At 42.3% G+C, this 21,864-nt stretch overlaps 2 protein-coding genes across 5 annotated transcripts in view; both read left to right on the forward strand.

The window, feature by feature from the left end:
• Positions 1-92: 92 nt before the first annotated feature.
• On the forward strand, positions 93-18,797 carry IQCB1 (IQ motif containing B1). 3 transcript variants are annotated; one of them, XM_030488032.1, is made up of 14 exons: positions 93-392; positions 652-932; positions 1,740-1,902; positions 3,603-3,732; positions 6,007-6,100; positions 7,173-7,272; positions 7,650-7,822; positions 10,429-10,541; positions 11,663-11,772; positions 15,493-15,635; positions 16,064-16,212; positions 16,667-16,795; positions 17,167-17,323; positions 18,391-18,797. In XM_030488032.1, exons 2-14 carry the CDS (start codon positions 815-817, stop codon positions 18,618-18,620), a joined length of 1,809 nt encoding a protein of 602 aa, XP_030343892.1. In that variant the 5' UTR covers positions 93-392; positions 652-814; the 3' UTR covers positions 18,621-18,797. The 3 variants fall into 3 exon arrangements, with proteins under 3 accessions (XP_030343892.1, XP_030343893.1, XP_030343894.1); XM_030488033.1 differs by having other exon boundaries at positions 93-203; XM_030488034.1 differs by having other exon boundaries at positions 317-383.
• Positions 18,798-21,349: 2,552 nt separating this feature from the next.
• The window catches only part of LOC115608869, a 47,027-nt gene continuing 46,512 nt past the window's right edge, over positions 21,350-21,864 (forward strand). For both annotated transcript variants that reach the window (XM_030488337.1, XM_030488335.1), the window contains exon 1: positions 21,350-21,640. The gene's annotated coding sequence lies outside the window, so the exon portion shown is untranslated. The remainder of the gene's footprint in view (positions 21,641-21,864) is intronic.

The following is a 21,864-nucleotide window of genomic DNA, read 5'->3' on the forward strand; positions in this document are numbered from 1 at the left end:
GGGCAGCGTGGGTTTGGATTGGACGGCCGGGCTGCCCTCTTGTAGATTTCCACCAGTGGAAGCGACGGGGGCGTCGGCCCGCACACGGATATGCAAATGACACCCTCCTCGTTCCGGGGGGGAGAGCTCTGGTTGGTGGAGAGCGGCCGCGACTATACAGCTGTGAGGGGTGGACCCGGGGGGGAGCGGTCGGGTTAGAGCCGGTGGGTTCCGTTTTCCATTTCCATACCCCCCCCACCCCCCCGCCGAAGTGAGGGAGCCCCCGCGCGGCATGAGGGGGGCGGGAAGGGGCTTCCCTCAGAGCGCCCATGAGGGCCCCGCTCTTGGGGACCTAGGTGCCGGTGGCTCCGTGGTGCTGGAGCGGAGGCTGCGGGGACGCTGAGGTGACTCTGGTGGGCACCTCTCCTTCGCCGCCCTGCTGGCGGGCAGTGCTCGTCCGCCGCCCCTTCCGTCACCCCACCCCGCCCGCGGCTGCGGTGATGCCGGCGGCCCTCGGGCAGGCCTGTCACGCCGCCCGCCTCGTGGGGCTCTCTCGGGCTGCCCTGCTGGAGCCCTGCGCTGCCGGCAGAGCCGGTCTCGCTGCCCGCGGGCTCGAGAGGCGACGTGAGGGAGCGTGAATGGGGCTTCTTCCATGTTTGTTTCCTTCCTCAGGGGGCGACCTGCGGCCCGAGGCGCGGAGCGGAGCGGCAGCTCCAGCCGATGGCGCTGGAGGTGTGGTGGAAGTAGTGCCTTAAGGACCCCGCGCCTGCACCGAGAAAACGAAAAAAGGGAGGAGGCTTAAGTCTATAGTGTTGCAGAGTTCCCTCTGTTTCCTATGGCCAACGTGCCCAGCGCGGGGCTGGCGGCTGCCGACCCCCGGGTACTGGCCTTAGCTGCTCAGGTCACCGAGAGCAGAGAACAGGACATCCCCCTGCTGCTTCTGAAGTTAAAGGGTAATTAACGCCTTTTCTAAAATAAGAGGTTGAGGCAGCGGAGTATGGACAGTCCTGCTTCCTTCTGCCTCCTTAAATACAGGAGGTCTTTCTGAATGTTTCTGGCAGGGCTGGAAACTGAGTTTCTCCTGAGAGTGGTGTTCAGTGGCATTTGGCTCTGTGACAATAAGAAGGAGATGCTGGGGAGCAAATGGAGAGGAACTCTTTTTCTCCTTATCAGCTATCACCGTCTTTGTAAGACCCCTGCTGATGTGGGCAAGGATCTTGCATATGGTCACATAATTTCTGCCAGTACTTTTGGTGGAGGGATGGAGTGGTTGTCAGTATGCGGTTTTTAAATCTTCACATAGAAACGCAATCACAAGCTCCTGTGTGACTCCCCTGTCTTTCCTTTTGCCACATAGCCACTGCTCACAGAAACGGTAGAAACAAGTTGGGTCCTGTTCTAAATTAGGATGTAATTATAAGGAAGCTGTATGTTTCACAGTGGTTGTGGTTTTATGTGGCCTAGGAAATTCATACGAATGGGCTATATCCCAGGTAATGTATGTTTTACTACTAAATGTGCAATGAGAAAATGGAAACCTAAGTTTAGCTGTCCCTCCCAATTGTCATAGAAGCTAGAAAATGGATTGTAGCTGTAGGAGCAAAAAATGCTGGGGGAAAAAATATACTGCTATTAGCCCTTTTAGAATTACCTTCATCCTGGCTGTGTGTACACATATATTTTGGAAAAAGAAAAAAACCCAGTCTTGTGCATCAGAATCTTATGTTCCTCTTTGTCTCTCTCCTGCTTTCTTCCCACAGGAATTTTAAATAGTGCTTCCTTGGGATCTGAAGAATCCAAAAAAATTAAACAAGATATATACAGTTACGATCTTACTCAGTACTGCATGCTGGTCCTCAGGCAAGACCACTTTCGGCTGCATGGAGGCTGGGCTGCTGCTGCCCAGCTAGCAGAGATACTAAGGTAAAAAAAATGCTCAAAAGTTTTCTTCTTGTATTCTTTCTGGCCTTTCATCTTGCTCTTTTTCTTTTCAAGCTGTAATACACTGGCTCCCATCCAGAACAAGGCTTGTTGTTCAGGAAAGGCCAGGGTTAAAGTGCAGGGAGCAGTCAAGAGCAGAGGGGTCAGGCATAGCCTAATTGGTCCTGTTTAATTCATTCCCACTGTGTTCTATTGAGCTGGGTAAACTGTTTGGTGGGAACACTTTTTGTGTTGGCTTTACCTTTTTTTGTGGACAGTGCTCATCAGTGTCACAGTTCTTGCCCAGTCATTGCTAATTTTGAATTGCAGTTATTTTAAAGAGTTTGTTCACTTAGATTTCATCTTGCAAAAATCTTCAGCCTGATTGACTCACAGCTTAGCTTCACTCTATTTAAATATGTATTTAGTATACCTATTTTATTTATCTATTTACGTTTTCAACATAAGAGAGGACACGGCTCATACAGACTAGACAGCTTGGTGTAATGATAGATAGTGTGAGAATGGCATTGTTAAACGTAATTCATAGCTAGTAAATAAGACAACTTTAAACTCAAATCCCCAGTGATCCAATCTCAGTTTTCAATGTCAGGAAAAATAGTAAGTTTTAAATTTTCCCCAAGTTATGCTTGATTTTGGCTTTAACTAGGGAGCAGAATTCTAAGGCATGAAGCAATTAGGCAACCGACTCTTATTTATGCCGTATCCGCAGTATGAATTTTTAATGCCAGGAATTTCACTAAAAGATGCAAGATTTATCACCAGAGTTGTGTGATAGATACTTAAATCATCCCCTACAAGCTATTTCAGTTTGCAGAGAAAACTGAAATTTATTTGAGTTATAAAAATGTCCTTTTGTAACTAGATGAATCTCAGCTTCATGCCCAGAATTTGCTTTCCGAGGGTTGGTAAGCAAAGCCTTATGTGTGCGCATTCACAAAAAGCTAACCAAGCCTAGGGAAGATGTCAGAAAGCAAAACTCATAAAAAGTTAGGAAGATTTTTTTTGTTGCCCTGGTAGCAGTGTGCGGTGCAGAATTTAAAAGCTTCCCAGTTGTAAAACATGCAGTTTCTTGTAAAAAGCCTTCCAGAAATGACCGACCTGTTTGCTATGAGTAAAATAAGAGAACTGAGATCTGGAGAACTGATTCGTAGCCCACGTGTATTCCTCAGTTAGAGGAAAGCTGTAGACAGACTCACAGAAGTTTTTGTGGTAATACTTTTTTACTGTGTATTTTTAGTGCCTGATCTGCGCCCCCTTCATCATCAGCCTGCCTTTATCAGGGTTTTGTCTACCTTTCTATTCTGCTTTTTTTCTCCCTCTATGACCATCGGTGCCCTTCCCTAGCACGTGGAACAAGCCTGAACAGATCCTGTGAAGCTAAAAGAGACAGTGCCTTGGATATTTTTTAAACTTAGACATGCCGTAATAAGTAGTAATATACTTGCTGTTTCCAGCCCGCCACTGATTCCTCTTCCTTTTGAAGCAGCTACCTTGGAGCCAGTCACAGCAGTTAACCATTGTTCAGTGTTGAATTGTCCCATGCCAGTGAAGCATTTATCCTCTGATGACGTGACATTCATTCAAAGCTGTTCAGACGGTATATTTGAACATATGAATTTGTTCTGCATTGAACCCTCAATTCAAGTTGATTTTTTTTTTTTTCTCTTCCTCCGTTTCAGTCATTGTTGTGTAGGACTAGAGGTGAAAGAGGATCCTGAGGAATTTTACAAGAAATTTCTTCCTTCAGCTATAGACAACCTGTTGGTTCTGGGAAGACGCCTGCAAGCGCGATTTATCCGAGCAATCAAGGTATTTAAGTTTCATAGTTAAAAGAGCAGAGAACCTCTGTAAACCTTCCAAGGTTTTTGTGTAAGCAGGGTGTTATTCTAGGGACAATGTATTATGAACATTTATTTTCCATAAATTACAATATTTTTTTTTTATACCTTGGAGCTTTGGAACTGACATCTGTCATTGTGGAGCATGTGGTCCATTACATGTGCAAATCTGGTTTGGTACCATAGGTTTGTTTAGAGAGTTTGGCTACTACTTTTCACCAGTTTTAAAGGTAGGAGGAAGGAATGCAATTATAAGTAGTATAGAAGAATTAGAGCAGTACAATAAAGAAAAATGCCTGACAAAAGTCAGCACTACAGTCATGGTAGTGTCTTTTTAACTTTGCATATAATTAGTTCAGTCTTTGTAAGGGCTTTGCTCCTACTGCTCTATTCAGCTTTACAAAAAAGGGTTTAGGAAGTCTTAAGATTTTTGAATCAGATTTCTTAAAGTTTGCTTTGCCATACAATTTCTGCTGCCAAATTGGCAAAATATTCTCACTATGCTCATTGCTTCTGAACCTGCACTTTGGGAACCCCAAAGGCAGACTTTGTAAATTTGTAGATTTGGACACTTCCTCACATTTCCCTCCCTCTTTGCAGAGAAGAAGGGTTTTGCCCAGCGAGGTTCCCTCATGCTTTTGAAGCTTTCTGAGTTCCAGAATTAGAAGGGAGGACAACAAAAAAAAAAAAAACAACAAACAAAACACACAAATAAGTTAAATAACCAACCTCATGGTTTCTGATAGTTTCTTTTAATATCCCCAGTTCCCTGTTTTATCTCATTTCTTGGCTCACTGGTTTCTTGCACTTAGCCCACGTTTTCCTATGGACTGTTGTGATGGACACCAGCACCACAGTCAGTTCTCAGAAAGTATCAGTAGAGTAACGTATTTTCTGTTAATTCAATACTTTAGAAGTGCGTTTAGTGCTTAAGAAGGAAGCTTCCTGAAGGACATCCCAGGAGACTCAAGTCTTATCCGCAATGTGTAATTTCCCCCACACTTTCTTATTATGTCTCATCCTGCATGCTACTTGAGTCATGCTTGTGGGCAAAGATTTCTTTTGAATGCAAATGCAGACTACATTATAATTAGTACTTTGGCTTCTAAACCTTGTGGTCTCAGAGGTGACTGGGCACTCAGACTTGGTGCTTGCTCAGTGGAACTTTGGAAATCCCACTCTACCAGTAGAGATCTGTAGTTTATTCTGCCCTCATTTGCTTTTTCGTACAAGTGTTTGAAGTCAAGAGAAGTACTGAAATAGCTTTCAGAAACTGACATGTTGCCAAAACACAGAACAGATAATATTACAGCTTATTACTGTGATTTTGTATCTCTCATTGTCAGTAAGAACCGAATGCAAATTTAAACTGTGAGTGATGGCTGGGAGTCACAGCATGGATCTAGGAACAGGCTTTCCAGAGTTTCATTTGAGAGGCTGAATTAATGTGGGAGATATCAGGCCAAGTGCTCTATAACAACATTCGTCAGCAGTGTAGCACTATCAAAAGCCCCTTTGCTGTCCCACACGCCAAGATTTTATAGTTCAGTGGCTCACACCTGCAATACATACTCTAGGCTCTGCGCCTGTATGCATGTTCATGTGTTCAAACCAGGACTCTTCCTGGTCATTTTTTCCAGTCCAGTGTTATCACAGGCAAGCACGTAACATAGTCTGTTTGGCAAACGGATCAAACTTCAGCTTAATAGTGGTTTGGTGTTTGCTCCCAGACTTCTGAGGAGGAGGTGCTCCTGAAGCCTCGCCATGTCAGGTTTTAGGAACCTTTTCCATTTTTATTATGTACTTGGGCACTTTGCGCTTTAATCTTAATAAGATTAAAGTTTTAATCTGTGCTTTAATCTTAAATAATATATCTCCCACTTTGTATATAAAATCTGTGATACATTTCTACTAGTCTGTTACTTGTCTTAGTCCTCCTATGCTATCAAATGTTTTTTTAAGGAGTAAACAAGACTTTTCTCGCCCTGCTATGATTTTTTTCAGGAATGGATGTGGTTTTTTTAAATGTTTACATTGTCTTCATTGATCTCAGGCCTTGAAGGACTCACAAGTTATGGGGTTTTTTTTTTTGACTGATTCCCACAGTTTTGCCAACTTCATTTGGGAATTTGGTGGAGTTTTGGTCACCAAATCCCCGAATCATACAAACCTTTCCACTACATCAAGCTCAAGTCCTCAGTGAAGATAACGTACGCATGCTTTTACCTCCTTGTGTTTTGCTTAGGATGAAGAAAAACAGGATTTTTTACACTGGTTCCAAACAGTAACTGATGCCATCTGCTGGCTGTTTGGTGGGCATGTTCAACTAGCAGCGTGTGGTAAGGGAAAAGTAAACCCATAAAACACTTGGAAAATTATTTATGGCAAATACAGGTATCAACAGTCAATCTTAAGCTAATCCCCACCTAGTTTGCTAAATTGGAGTGGATGTTAAATCAGTTTCTTACAGTAGTCCACTCAGCAGAAACAGCAGTATCGAAAATGGCTAAGATCCACTAAAGGGAAATATTAGGGAATTTCCCTTCTAGTATTTCAGAGGCAAACATGAAAAGTGTTTTCCTGTAATTTTCCTTTGTAATTCTACACCTGAAAAAAAAAAAAAAAATTCCTGATAAGATACAGTTCGTCTTCTTACCTGCGTGTGGTTAACATGGGCAGGAATTTGATCAGACTATGCTGCTGGCCCTGAAAAGGGGATAGAGTTGAAAACAGATTTATGAAGTTGTTGCCATGATGGGAAATTTTACAGATATTTAACAAACTTCACTATGCACTTCTGACCAAAATAAGCTTTCAGTTCAACCAATGTTAAGCACGCTGATTTTAAAAAGCAGAATTTGGTTTTGTTTCTAATATAGAGCAAAAACCTAAGGATCACAAGATACGTAACTAAAACCACACATGGCCAGAAAGATTACTAAATATGTAGACAGTGATACACTGGAATAAAAAAGATGGTGCTGTAATGACATCAGTGGACTTGCATTAAATAAGCCTGGTGTAACAAACTGTCGAGGTTGAAGTCTTTATCTTTTCTGTATATTGTTGCCCCAGTGATAATTCTACTCTTGTAATAAGAAACTGCTACTTGTGTAACATAAAAGGTTTTAAAGCTTCTATTCCATTGCAACACCAGTGCCTGAGGGATATCCAAAGGCAGAAAAAAACAGGGCTTAACATGTTTTTTGGATGTTGAAGTAGTTTACTTATGCCTGTAAGTTTCGCTGTAAGAATTATAAAAGAGGGATTTTGTTCCAGAAAGAGTATTTGATTTTACTTGCTGTGGCTTATGTTCCATAATGAAGTTTATTTGGTTTACGGTATTTTCAAGTCTGGTTTTGATTGCGTGATTTCTTGTTTATTTGGTTTTGGTTTGTTTTGCTTTTGCAGTACTGCAAAATGATCACTTCCTGCAGTTGTTAATAACAGATGATGTTGAAACAGCAGTTCTGATGATGTCTGTTTTACACAATCTTTTGAAGGTCAATAGGTTAGTTGTTTTCATATCGTTGTTTTCTTCTGAATTTTAAATTTAAAACTCAGTTTGTTACTGTTTGGTAAAATAGAACTTCTTCATATACAAGAATTGTGTTGGGTTTTTTCCTTAGTCTTAGTGGTAGAAATAGAAAAAAAAAAGATAAAAGCTGTTTTCCTTATTTTGTTAAATTGAGGGAATGGGAATCAGTTGATTGAAACAGTAGTACTGCCTGCATCGGGTTGCTGGGCTGGCTAGGTGGGCATGTGGGCTTGTTGAATGCCTGACTTATCTAAAAATAAGTCACTGTTAAAAAGCTCATAATTTTAATTAACACTTCAATTCTGCCCTGCCCCCCTCCTCCCCCCCCTTTTTTTTTTTCTTCTTCAAAGTTCTGTCTTGCTTCAGGTTGATGAAGAGACCCTTCATTCTGTTTTGGATGAACTTGTTTATAAGCTTTCATCTACTACCAATCCTGTTATAGGAAATGCTGCCACAAAACTGCTGGTGGTGGTGGCAAAATTTTGCAAGCAGCTTGTGAAGTTACTCACAACTCGCTACAAAGGTTTGTAAACGTGCATGGGACATCACTTGGCCTCATCTTATATTTACTATAAAAATACAAAGATGGAGGTTTCCCATCTCGTATGAGATAAGTACCCAGTACATATGGAAACTGCAGTGCTGCGTTGGGGTTTTTTTTCTCCCTTCTGTTCATTTTCATTGTAGTTTAAGGTGCCACACCTCTTCCTGTTTCCAGGATTTATTGTCTTCTGTGTATTGAGGACTCCACATGTGGCAACTTGTTTCTTAAAGCTGCGGTTTGTCACTTCCAACTTGATGGTCTTCTTTCTGTGTGATGTTCTGCATCTTTTTTTCCTGTGCAGGTGGGATATTGAGAGATCCTAGTAGTGGCGTGCCTGTTACTGCCCCAGTAAGAGCTGTGTATCATCTGCCAGTGTGCTAGGGCTCACTAATCCAGAACCATTGAAGTTTTACTTAAAGCCAACTTCTGTTACAGGTCTGCCAGTCTGATAGGTGCTGTTTTATTACTGAGATGACAATTTTGGTTTGATATCCAAGGTTGGAATGAACTTTTTCCAGTAATTCACTAAATGGGTTTATTGTTTTGTCTCAATGCCTTTAGATGAGGAGACATATGAGTATGCATATAATTTGCTCTGTGTTATTCATTACTTAATGAGGTGTCCCATTTAAGGTTTCTGTCTCTGGCCTAGCAGGGAGCTCTAGGAAACCCCTTTGTCTTCTCATGCCCATGGAGACTAAGAAAGAGGCTTTGATGTTTGCCAGGTCTTTTATATTCTGGATGTTATTAATGGTCAAAACTAGTTGTGAGGAGCCTCAGGTCTTTGGGGACAAGGACAGTAAGAAGTGGGTATGCTAGACAAAAAGGTCCAATTCCCCTTTTTTATGTTTGTATTGACTATTTATTAGGCAGTACCAGCCAGATAAATTTCTGGACAGACTGGCAGCTTTGCCACCCTTTTGGCTACAGAATTGAGAGAGGAGAGCTTCCTGTTGGTATGAAATTAAGTATAAAGTGCCTAAGACTAGCATCCCATTGCAGCTTCTTGTGAAGCTGCTGTGATAGTCTGATCATCCCAACTGTAGCACGCTGGCTGGTCTGAAGAAATGGCAGCCTCCATCAGAAGCTGTAGAATTATTTTGTTGTAGAATCACAATATACCGTAGTCATTTAGAGACTCTTCATCTCACTTCTGTACACATATCCTGTTTCCATTAAGGGAAAAAAAAAAACCCAAAACCAAAAAACTTTTTTTAAAGTTAGAGTCCTTATGTTAGTTTTCACTCAGGCTTTGGAATCCCTTGGGTAGTTTGAGGAGTAGCAGCAACAAAGAAAGCATTGCAGCATTTCCACCAGCTTCTCCATTGAAGTAACTCGGCTTCACAGTGGCTCAGAGCTGTTGGCAGTATGAAGTACTTCAGTGCAGGCTTTCAGTGGAAGCCTGCTGGAGGTGAGGATGTCACCTGATTCACATCTCCAAGACTAGCACAGTCTTTACATTGGGTTTCCAGGAGGGCCTGGTCTTTATGTCTGTGTGGGTTGACCCAGCTGAGAGGCACACTTGAGGTCTCCCTGTCAGTAGCTGGAAGGTCCATGTGGCTGTACTTCTGTACAGAAACTGGCATATGGTTGCATCAGACCCATAGGACTTCTGGCTTGTGTAGCCAGGCTGTGCTGAGCTCCGGCAGCCTTAGGGCACTCCCTGACTCCATTTGGAGTCTCACCTGTTTCTCTTCTGAAGAAGTTTAACCATCATTGTCTTTCCAAAATGGTGCATGTGTGATAGAACAGAGGTACCATTTCTGTTTGCTTGCAGGACTTTGTGCTCCATATCCAGATCCTGTAATTATACATGTGTGTGGGAGTTGTCCAGTGTATGAATATGCTTATGACAGTGATTTGAAGATGGAAAAGTTGAATCTGCAGTTCTTCAAGAGGCTATCCAAACGTGTCTACTTCCTGCTCCCTTTCCTTTTACCTGCAACTCCCTATAGAACTCTCAGCCTCTGGGATTTGTCTGATGCAAAGCTAAAAAGCATGTGTTTCTGTCTGTTTGCATCCTCTGTGCAGCACGGGGAGTGTGTGTGTGTTGTGGGGGGAGCACAAATGTACTTTTTAGCTACTGCAAACCTAAAAAGCTGTTTTGTCTCAGGGATTGGATGCACATGTATTCACAGTTAGACTATGCTATGCAGATAAGACATCAAAGAATTCCAGTTATAAATAAATGTTTATTATGAAAAATACAAAAGCAGTGCTAATAAAACCCAGCACTTGCATGGTACTTTACATCCTTGTAGAACCTGCAAGTGACTTACTGATAAGACACTGAAAGTACATTGATAATTTAGCTGTCAGTTATGTAGACACGATAGATAGTGCCATGGACATGCAGACTATGGTCACGGCATTATACTTCTCTGTGATGGTTGGAGCACCAGATACTCATTGATAATAACGTGCATTGAAACACAAAGATGACTGACTGGCAACGTTCAGCTCTACTGTTCCTGTGCACATAGAATCAGATTTGATTTTTTTACTTGAAAATTGTTGCTTTGAAATCCTGAAAAGAAGAATTCACCTGAGCAGTATCACACGCTGCTTCTCTCTCTCTCTCTTAGGATTAAAAGGGCTTTTAAGTAAACAGTGGACTGGCAAAGGATTTGACAGGGATCTCAGTCAACTTTTGGATCTGCTGTATGTGGAACAATCCAATGGAAAAGGAGAAATGCAGGTGCTGAAGTTTAATGAGACTTTTGTATGTGAAATCCTAGTTACATGTGATTTATGTATGTTTAGAATGGATTTACTCTATCACTTTGACACTTTTCAAAGCCTATGGTATTTTTCCGCTGTATTAATGGACTTTAAAATTTTGTATCTATTTTTTTTTTTTCTCCATCATTTTTGAAGGCATCAAGAAATTGCCCAGCAATTAAGGACAGTGACTTGAGAGATTGACTTCCTGTTGCAGATTCATTGTAGATTTCTATACAGCCATAGCTGGGGGGGGGTGGTGGATTATTTTTGCTAAGTACAGACCAAAAATACCTGTATCTGCTTTTTTCACATCAGAGTTACAAATTTAGATCTCTCAATTCTGGGCAGCGTTCATGTAGAATCGAGTCCTGTAGAGGAAATGCTCGATAAGAACAGCTGGGGTGTGTTCCCTATGCATGAGACAATGTACAAACTTCTTAACAAAATTTTACATGCAGGTTTCTCAGAGATAATACTTTAAAGGCAATCAGGTTATAGTTGTAGAGACCTGCTTTCATCTTCAACAGAGCAGAGTGTTCTGGGGTTTTGTTGGGTTTTTTGTTTGCGTCTTTGTTTCAGGGTTTTGTTTGTTGTGGGTTTTTTTAAGAAATCCGTTTAAGAATAGAATTGATTTTGTTTGTTTGTTGCATTTCAGTGACTTCTGATCATACTGCAAATGTAACATTTTTCCACTGCTAATTCTCCAGACTTGTCTTTCTGCCCTCTCTAGAGGAGGTATTTTGATTGAATCACCATTTGAAATACCAAGTGTTTCAGGGGTTTTAAATGCAAATTTCTACCATTGGTTAATGCAGCTAATACATATTTTATATTTGTGCTGTAGATTCATTTGTTTTCCACAGAGAGCATCAATCCAGATGATCAGATTAGGTGCCTTTAGAGGAATACAGGGTTTAGGATAGTAACTGTCTTATAAGACCTTAAATTCCTCAAGCCGTTAAAAATACTGAACTTTGATGCCTTTGAAAACTGGGGGGTTTTTTGCCAAATGTTGAGATTGTTCCAAATATGGAAGCATTAATAGTGGTTTTTTATGCAGAGAAAATATTCTACCAACTGCTTTATTAATTTCAGAGGCAGCATCAAGCAGCTTGTATAATCCAGGCTATGTGGAGGGGATTTCAGACAAGGAAAAGGCTGAAAAAACTACCCCAAGCCGTGACTACTTTACAAAGAAGCTTCAGGTAAATAGTATGATTTTGGAAAAAGCACTAAAGAGAGGGATTAGTAAGAAGGTTTGGTTTAGTTTTTCTCAGGTTACAGAGTGACAGGAAGAATTTGGCTCATGTAATCCAATGTCCTTTTTGAAGTAGGGCTGACCAAGAGTTCCTTCCTCTTGAAGATGTCTTTTTCCAGTCAGCTGTTATTTCTGAAACATAAAGGTAATGTAATGCCAATACGAGCTGTTTCACTACAGATTCTTGTAGCAGAAACATCCAAAGTGTGCTTTTCCAGCAGGACCAAACTGCCACTTCTGGTGCCAAAAGCTCCAACTGTCCCTTTCCCAGCTGCCAAACTTCTCTGTGAAAAAAACTTGTGTCTGTGACACTTCTATACGTTTTCTGTGTATTTCTGGCATACGAAAAACTAAAAGCGTGCCACTCTGTAGCATGGGATTGCACTAAACAGAGGATGATATACTGGTAGTGGAATAGTTAACGTGTTCGCAGTTAACTTGACACAAAATTCCACTGTAAATTGAATGTGAAGCAGACCTGGAGTTTCCAATCTGCCGTGCCAGAGTGCTGCAGAAACCAAGGCCCGTAGTGCTTGCTCAGTACAGCGCTTGCAAGACTTTGTTCCTCATTAATATTTGAAATCTCTGACTCTCAGAAGTGGACTCACTTCAGTGACCTAGAAATAGTATCCTCTGACTTGGAGCACCACAGAAGAATGAAGCTACGTAAATGATTCTTGTCTTAACTTGAAGCAGGATTTCAGCAGTAATGTTAGCACATGTTAGGCTAACTCCTGAGAAATATAGTGTGAATTTAACGTAGATCAAGGGATCTAAGTCAAGTTCAGATTCCACAGCAGGTTTTTTCAACCCTTTTTTGCATATATTGAGCATTACCATGTCAAAGCTAGATCCTAGAAATCAATTAGTCAAATCATGTTGCATTATGATCAAGGTGTTAGAAAGCAGACAGTCATGATTTGTTGTCTCGACTGGCATTAAGAAGATACTGGACTATCTATGGTGTCATCTTTAAATTCTGGAAGGTTTGCAGAGGCAAGCAGTGTGCCTACGGAGGGCCACTAGCAACTCCAGCTTTTGTGCTGCAATACCAAGGATAACGTCCTTCTCACTCCTTTTTACTGCACCATATGCTTTGAGACAGTATTCCTGCCCTCATCAGGCATCTTGCAAGCCTGCAATGAAAAATTAGAGCCCAGAAAACAGGTGATGGGCTAAGACATAACATGGTATAGCGGAAGGGAAAGGGTAGCGCGGCTGTCGGCAATCAAGCTACTTGACTTTCCTGTTTTCGGTATTGTAAGCATTAATGTGTGCCTCTTAAGTAGTTTTCGAGTCATTTAAATGGACTTTTGAATGCGTTTGTTTAATATTGGGGGGAATAGAAATGTATTTATGTCCTTGCAGTTGTCTGTTTATGGCTCTGTCAGTCCCAGTGTACTGAGTAAATACAGTAACCGTACCACTCCAGTGCTGGATTTTTTCTGTTTAGGTCAAAGCTGCAGTTAGCGTTATGCTGAAAAATAGTGTAAGTATGACCTCAGAAAAGCTTTCAAGAGGACTTTTTAATTTTTAACAGTGAGGGTTTGATTATATTCACAGATTTATTTTAGAACAAGTGTGGTTAAATATTCCTGAGGTTGCAACTCCAAACTTGGCTCACCTGCATCTGCAGTGGAACATCTTAAACTTTGCAAGTTATACTTTAGAGAGATGATCAGAGGGAGGCTGATCTGTGCCATGAACTGCTGAAGGAAGCTTGGATCTTATTCTCTGTGTGTTTTGCTTCTGTTCAGAGGCATTTCCCTCTGAACAGAAGCAGTCACAGTGTCACAGTGTGGTCTTGTGCAAACAAATATGTCTTATTATTAGGAGGAACAGAGAATGAAGAAAAGCATGTGTTTTGCAGATTTCACGGGAAAGAACCAGTATCAAAGAAACATTTAAATATTTGACAGACACTATTGGTAGTTTCACAGAGGCACATCTGAGAGTTCATGAAACATTCTTGCAGTTTCCCACCTAGTGGAGCTGATAAAAATGTCTAGGGGAAATTATTAATGTCATCAAGAGTCCTGTGTGAGCCTGTGACATCATTCCACTTAGAAGTGTAATATGTGCCTGCTTAGATTAAAAATGCAAAGATTCACAGCTCTAATTCACAGAAATGTGTTGGCTAAAATCCTCTAATTTCCTGAAGACTATTCTGATGTGGTCACATGTATCGTGATCTGTCTGGGTAGGTAGATGTGTGGGCATGCTTCAAGTCTGCATTACTGTCAGAAAAGAATTACAGTCTCTCAGATCGTGGTAGAGGCTCTTTTATCAGTTAGGGCCAGAACTTTAAACCCAGAGCATCAATTTTACACAATAGCTTCCATCTCACTTTTCCCCACCCAGTTGCAGAGACTGAGGAGAAAGTATGGTTGGTGAAAATTACAACTCAGTTTATACTAGTGATGGGGAACTCGCCACTCAGTAGTACTGTGAGTCTAAAGGTATGTGACATGCAGCAATACCAAATTTGCTGGACATTAGTTCTAGTCCAGCCTTTTCTAATCCTTTCTGGCACCCCTTTGGCCTGTGCTCTATTCTTCTGTCCTCTTTCCTAGTACTTAAGGTGCTCCTTTCATTGTCCCTGGAAGAGTGCTAAAGGAGAGCAGAACTCAGGGCTGTGGGCCCAGTGGGGTTACTCAGGCCTTGAGTGGGCAAGTGATTTCGCTGCAATAGGATAAGAGGAGGGGTCACATCATTGCCTTATTGTGGGGTAAACTTGTAAAGTTTTAAGCATGAAGCTGCTAATGAGGTCAGGTGCATTGGGATGAGAATGGGTAGTGAAGGGAGGGGGAGTCCTGGCTCACAGCTCCTCATGCGTCACTGAGACCATGTCGAATTGGTCTCAGTAATTATTAGTACCAATACATCAGTATAGTTACTATTAACATAGTGATCTATATACTAATAGGTTAGTGTGTATATGTAATTGATATACAGTTACAGAATTTTCAGTTGTCTCATCTGTGAAAGATCTGCTGGGGCTTTTCCAATGCCAAGCACAGTGTGGTAACATCCTAACATCAAATTACAACAAGTAGTACAGGGCAAGAAGAAATCACAAGAAAATTCTTTCCTAGCATTCTGTTAACAAAGTTGATGGAGAAAATGTGTCAGTCTGTCTTTCCTGGGAAAAAAAAAATCCCTCCAAATTGAAGAAGTGAGCCTTAGCAGTAGCATTCTGATCTACCCTTGTAGTCAGTACAAAAATCATAGCATGAATTATGGAAAGCAGGTGCCATGCTGATGGATGCACTGGAAAAGGTACTGGAGCAGATGGCTAATGTTGCTTTACCTCTTGCTCAGATGATGGAATCAAAATTGTTGTTGTAGTTCATGCTGGCTGTGAATGTCCCACATGGAGCATCATTCCCTTCAGGGTCCTTAGAACTTTATCTTAAGTAAAAATATATCCTCTGGTTTGATGTGAGATTGAGTGACTGGCTCAGAGTTTTTCGTGAGTGTAGGTAGCGTGGTGATTTGTTAGCTTGCAGGTGATTACTCGTTGTTTGGTGTGGTCCTGCAGCCAGCCGCTGGGGTGGCAGATTATTTTGTGGATTTCCTCCCTCGACGTTGGACCATTTAACACAAAGAGAAAGAGAGATGCTTTTTAGGAACGTACAACTGATTTTAATGTATTTGTGTATTGCAGAGCTAAACGGGAACAGGAGCTGCAGCATTTGAAAAAACAAAAGGAAGATGAGGCTCTAAAACTGCAAATGCAACTTCAGAGACAGAGGGCCATGAGACTCTTCCATGAACGACAGCTGGCCTTACTGAAAATAATCCATGCCAGTATGATTTATATTAAACTATATCAGAAGATTAAACTGTCTCGGTCTCCTTAAGAACAGTTCCTTCAAATTATTTCCTAATCTTGCATGTCTGTTTGCACTGTAGTCTTACTGTCTCTTCTCCTGACCCAATTACCTGACAGAGAACATGCTAATTCTACAAGGGCTCGGTAACTGCTGATCAAGATCTGCTGCCTTCAAAACAGTGCAGGAGAAAGGGAGACCCAGTTTTCTTGGGTTACAAAGCTCCACTGCAGCTACAAGTCTCTGAGACATGGCCCACAGCTAGCAGACCTTGGGTGAAGAGGGGCTTTTAACTGGTTACACCCAAGCTTTTTCAGTACTATCTAGTTTAGATAGAGTAAAAATGTAAATTGTTAAGAGATCCCTGCCCACAGTCTCATAACTGTATTTTTGTTACATTTGTAGGTCAGGTAGGTAAGTACATGGAGGAAATGGAGGGGAAATCAGCATTAACTATCCAGAGATTCTGGCGAGGATATAGAGCAAGAAGAAATTTCCATCAACAGAGGCAATCTCTTAAGGAGTATAAAGCAGCTGTTGTCATCCAGAGAGCAGTAAGTATATACTTTGTTCTAACATTAGATAGAACTGAGTGGATTAATGCAATGCCTCAAAGCTCTGTTCTCTTACTGTCGATGTAGCCATAATTTCTTAAAAAATTATTCAGAGGATGACAGTCTAGAGCCACAAGTTGCTTTGGCATGTTACACGCTGCATAGCTTACAAAGCCTAATACAGGCTTGTAACTAAAATATAAGAGCTGCCACTTCGAAGTGTAAGGTTGCAATTTCACCATTGTACAGCTGAGTCAGTAGTTTATTGCGAGTGTTCTTACTATTTAGCACTCATGCTGACCGTTGTATGTTGTCTTTTCAGCAGCACAGCTACATTTGTGCTTTTAACAGATGCAGTACTGAGACATCTTTCTTTCATCAATTGATTACAAACAAAGTGAAAAGAGAATTTTCCTGTCTGTGATTATCATATTCTCATATATTCTTTACAAAGGCTTGTAAATTCCTGGAAAAACGAAGAAGGAGGAGATCTCTCTCTCCTGGGAAAGATCCCAAGAGACTGACTGATGAGCAGAGGCTAGCTTTGCAGCAGAAGGTGGATGACTACATCAAATTGCATCCGGTCTGTTTCTTAGTCATTTCATAATTTGCATTAATGATGCAACATAAAATACTGTAGGGATGAATTATCGTCAGCTTCATAAATTCAAGATAATACATATGAGGTATGCATAAATTAACCCTGCTTGTTTGACAGCAAGACACTGAGCTATTGGGGATTTTAACCATTAATCTAATAAAAGGGTCAAAGCAAACTGTAATTGGGAAATTTATATACTTGATGATGGATAGCTTTGGAAAGAGCTGCAGAGGAAGCAAAATTGAGTTAGCAATTAAGAACAGGATTTGCATTCCTTGTTTAGACATTATTCTGCCCCCAAAAGATTTAAAGTAACCAGCTCCTAAGGGTAATAAACTGTTATTCTCCTCCAGGCTTCCCAAATGTCAGAAGAAAGAAGTAAAGAATTACATATGCAGGCCCAGGAAAAGCTGGCACAGTTCTTGCTGAGGAACAGACTGGATCAGAGAGCAGCACAGCGAAGGGAGACGTTGCTGGCTCAGGTCAACACTGATGTGGAGCTACTAATGAGTATGTGACTGCTCTGGTCATGGTTTTAATTACCATTTGGATTAAACTAATTTAGAAAGAAAATTAGAGGGAATGATGGTAAAGCCTCATTTCAAAACTGAAATGTCTTTTTTCCTGTGCCATATGCCTTATCTTGATATTTAGGCTTTGTCAGAGGTTGTCAAAGTGTTCCTACATGCTAAGTATACACACCTGCTTTTCAAGGAACATCATCTTCTTCTGTTAAAAGTCTCTCTGATATGTTCACAAGAAAAGCAATGGCCCTGTAAAAGGCATTAAAATTTCTAAGAAGGGGATCTCGCCCAAACCTCTTCTACATTTGTTTTGCTTTGGTCTCTCTTCTTGTTGTATGCAAGCCACTGGTTGAAGCGCTCTCACCTCTTCCAGATAAAGAGGGAAATCTTTGAGCTGTGAATTCCAAGTAATGTTTTCATTTTCTCCAGCCTGGCTTTGTTTGAAACAGAATTCACTCTCATGCTATCTTAATTCCAGACAAATAGCCGAGTGAAAGAGTGAGAATAGCAAACTGCAGCCACCAGAGAGCACCCAAGCCAGACAAAATTCAGCAAGTTACTGAATTCCATTATTTAGTCTGGCACGTGCTGTGTCACTGGAGCTCATCGCTCCCTGAGCAGGCAAATCAGCAACACACTCTTACACTGGGCTGGGGCCTCCAGGCAGGGAGTTTGCTGCACCAGAGCAGTGGAAGCACTCCGCTGATACCCCCCTGTACCAGGAGTGCTGATCCAGCAGTAGCAGCCAGGAGCTCCTCCTTCTCTTAAGTCATACTTTCACAAGTCATTTTGGTGGATGTCACCACGGCACCTGAATGTAAGTCCTGCTTTCCCCCGCTTCTGCTCCCTCCCGCATTGTGTATTTATTTTCTCAGATTAGCTTAAATTTGGATCACTTCTCCAATCAGGTTTATCATGCAACCATAAAATTGTGATGCCAGCATAGGGAAAGGGGTGATCTAGGACAGTGGGAAAGTGGGATGGTAGTGCTGCTGCTTTTTTTTTGTTTGAATTATTCTTAAAACCACAAACAAACAAATCTGATTTTTACAGATGCTCCGGTACTAGCAGAGACCACAGAAAAAGATCTTGATGTCTTTATGAGCCGATCAGTCCCTGTAGCTACCAAGGCAAGACAATCACACAATGCTATGCTGAAATACACTCGCTGGCCATGGTGGAAGAAGCTTGGAGATGAGTTTATGGAGGATGATGACATTCCTGATGATGACCTAAATGCAGAACTGGGAACTCTATTTATTGGTGGAAGGAAATCCTGTTAGGTAACAGGCAGAAGAATAATTTACTCAACCAGACTCATGCCTTGCACCATGCACTCACTCATGTGAGTTTTTAAGAAAGAAAAATATTTGAATTCTAAGACAAAGCCCTGACAAAGACCAAAGCCTTATTTTAGTGCATTTGACTTCTCTTATGAAGAATGTGTTATTGTACATCAACAGTTAGATCCTATTTATTGTGCTGTTGTAAATAGGATTTAAATGCTGTAGTTTTAAATGAGGATATTTTGTAATTTGTATCACTTTAAAAGTAAGTTCATAACCTTTGGCTTTTCAGTTCTTATTCACACTCAGATGCATAAAGAATGACGCCATTGTAAAAGCCTGGGCTTTTATAGCAAAGCCTTTGATAAGATGATGTGCTTTGAGATAAAGGTTCAAAACAGCCCAAGACACCCACAAGAAGTCAAGCAAGCACTAGGCAGGCTGGGTGTTAACAGCAGGGTAGAACAGCTAACTCCAGTTAGCACAGTTAGCCTGAAGAACCTCTTGACAGAGCCTCTTGATAGCTACAAGGGAAAAAGCAAGGGAAGGAAAAAATGTCATATTCTTGGATTATGTGTGTTTTAGCATAGAATCATAGAGTGATCTGGGTTTGGAAAGGACCTTACAGATTATCTAGTTCCAGCCCCCCTACCATGGGCAGGGGCACCTTCCACTAGATCAGGTTGCTCCAAGCCCCATCCAACCTGACCTTGAACACTGCCAGGGATGGGGCAGTCACAGCTTCTCTGGGCAACCTGAGCCAGTGTCTCACCACCCTCATAATGAAGAATTTCCTCCTAATATCTAATCTAAATATCTAAAAATAGCCTCTTTCATTTTAAAGCCATTCCCCTTTGTCCTGTCACTACATGGCCTTTTAAAAAGTCCCTCTCCAGCTTTCTTGTAGGCCCCCTTTAGGTACTGGAAGGCCTAAGATCTAAGATCTCCCCGGAGCCTTCTCTTCTCCAGGCTGAACAACCCACCTCCCTCAGCCTGTCTTCATAGGAGAAGTGCCCCAGCCCTCTGATCATCTTTATGGCTCTCCTCTAGCCTCACTTCAACAGGTCCATGTCCTTCTGATGTTGGGGCTCCAGAGCTGGATGCTGTACTCCAGGTGCGGTCTCACAACAGCACAGTAAAGGGGTACTGGTACACCAGAAAACCCTGGGCCAAAGGCTGCTTGCTGCTTACTGAGGTGCCTAGAAAGCAAGGAGAAGGCAAGGCTGCAGCTGCGCCGCAGGTGCCTGCGCTGCTTTTGAGGTGAGAGGCTCAGGGGGTCTGAAGAATTAGACTTTACCTCACTGCAGAGGAGGAGGAAGTGCAGTGATTTCTGCCAGTTATATGTGGGCAGCAATAGTGGTTCAGCATGTTTGTTTTTCCGCTCTCTCTAGAAGGTTTTGAGTTTTAATTTTAGCAGAAATGAATGGAAAACAAATAAATAGAACTAGTGGGCAGAAGCCCAAGCACATTCAGATGCAGCTGATGATACATTGAAATTAATAACTGGACAGCTGCCAAGAGGAAGAGCCATGCTCTTGTTAATTTTTTTAACAGAGCTGTGATTTGGAAGGCACGAAATTGGCTCTCAGTTCCTTTCTTGGGGAGGTAACTGGTGGAACAATCCATTAAGTATTTGCCAGGATACCCACACGTGCCTGTGAAGTCACATGCTGTTCTGTACAGCACTGCTACTAGTTTTCAGCCATGCCTGTAGCAAGACAGGAGCTCTACAACCACCAGAGTGGAGGGGCTGGGGGCAGTCTCCAAGTGTTCCAGGGGATGGATGGACGCTGCCCCACAACAGCTGCCAAGCTCTGCACTGGAAAAAAGCCCAACATCTCTGGATGAGCTGCAGCAAGCTGGCTATTCCCTTGCAAATACACGAGTCCTCTGCGCGTCCCCTCATAGTCCCCTCTGCTGTGCAGCCACCAAACCAAACTATTTTGAGAGAGCAGCCTCTGCTGCAATGTTTGTTCCTAATCACCCTCATTATGACAGCTCTTTAGCACAGGGGGATGTTGACAAAGGTGCTTTGCTGGATGTATTTTATATAAAGAGATGAGTCCCCCTGGCCAGTGTTAAATACCAAGAGAATTATAGAGCCATCTTGCCAAAAAGCCATTTATTGTAATGGTCTCTGCCACTCACTGCCATTGAAGTGGATAATGAACTTCCCCTTTGGAATATGCAATTTGCTGGATAATGGGTGTTTTTAAGTGAACATAGAGGCTGGTGGAAGGTGCAGTTTTGCTGGAGGAATTCAGGTTGCTGGGTTATTACCAGCCCAGCAGCGCAAATTTTACCACTGCCATAGTAAATGCCTCTTCTTACTTTGTGCTTGTCACCAGGAGATCTCAGTCGTTTAAACTGGAAGAGGGTAGATTTAGATTAGATAGTAGAAGGAAATTGTTTACTGTGAGGGTGGTGAGACACTGGCACAGGTTGCCCAGAGAAGCTGTGGCTGCCCCATCCCTGGCAGTGTTCAAGGCCAGGCTGGACGGGGCTTTGAGCAACCTGGTCTAGTGGAGGGTGTCCCTGCCCATGGCAGGGGGTTGGAACTAGGTGGTCTTTAAGGTCCCTTCCAACCCAAACCAGTCTATGGTTCTATGATCTCCATTTTGCAGACCATGGAAACTGAGGCAAGAGAGCCATGAGGGAACATGCCTCAACCATATATAACTTTATTACCTGTCACTTGTTCCTGTTACTGTCCCAGGCAGAGCAAGCCAGAAGGGAGTCACTGCACCGTGCCAGGGCAGACCTGGGAGATGTTCTCAGATGCTAGTTACTGTAGCCAGCTTGGAGCCTGGGCCAAACAAAAGAGATCCCTGAGCAAACCTCCTGCCCCTTTCACTCACAGGTGAGAGGGATTTGGCACAGCTTGGCTCATCTTCTTTTTGGGTCTTCCTGCTGGCAATTTATTTCCCTGCAATTCCTTCTGGGATAAAATACCCCTGCCTGAATAATGAGAACAGATGTAGATAGCTGAACAGAAGCCATCTCCAGCCTGCTACCAGGTGAGCAGTCCCATCTGGGTCACACGGTCACTCAAAAGAAGACTGTAGGAGAGGCCATGAGCTGAGATGGGTCCAGCCCTGCTCCCACCTGTCTGTTTGCCACAGACCACAGGCATGCCCAGAAAGCTGAGAACTGCTACTGAGGCATAAACATGCAGCACAGGTGGTCCAGCCCAGTAGGAAAAGGGGCAGAATTTGGTCATGCCCAGCAGGTCTGGGCTGTG

This window comes from Strigops habroptila, chromosome 5, assembly GCF_004027225.2.
Source record: "Strigops habroptila isolate Jane chromosome 5, bStrHab1.2.pri, whole genome shotgun sequence".
Lineage (NCBI taxonomy): Eukaryota > Metazoa > Chordata > Aves > Psittaciformes > Psittacidae > Strigops > Strigops habroptila.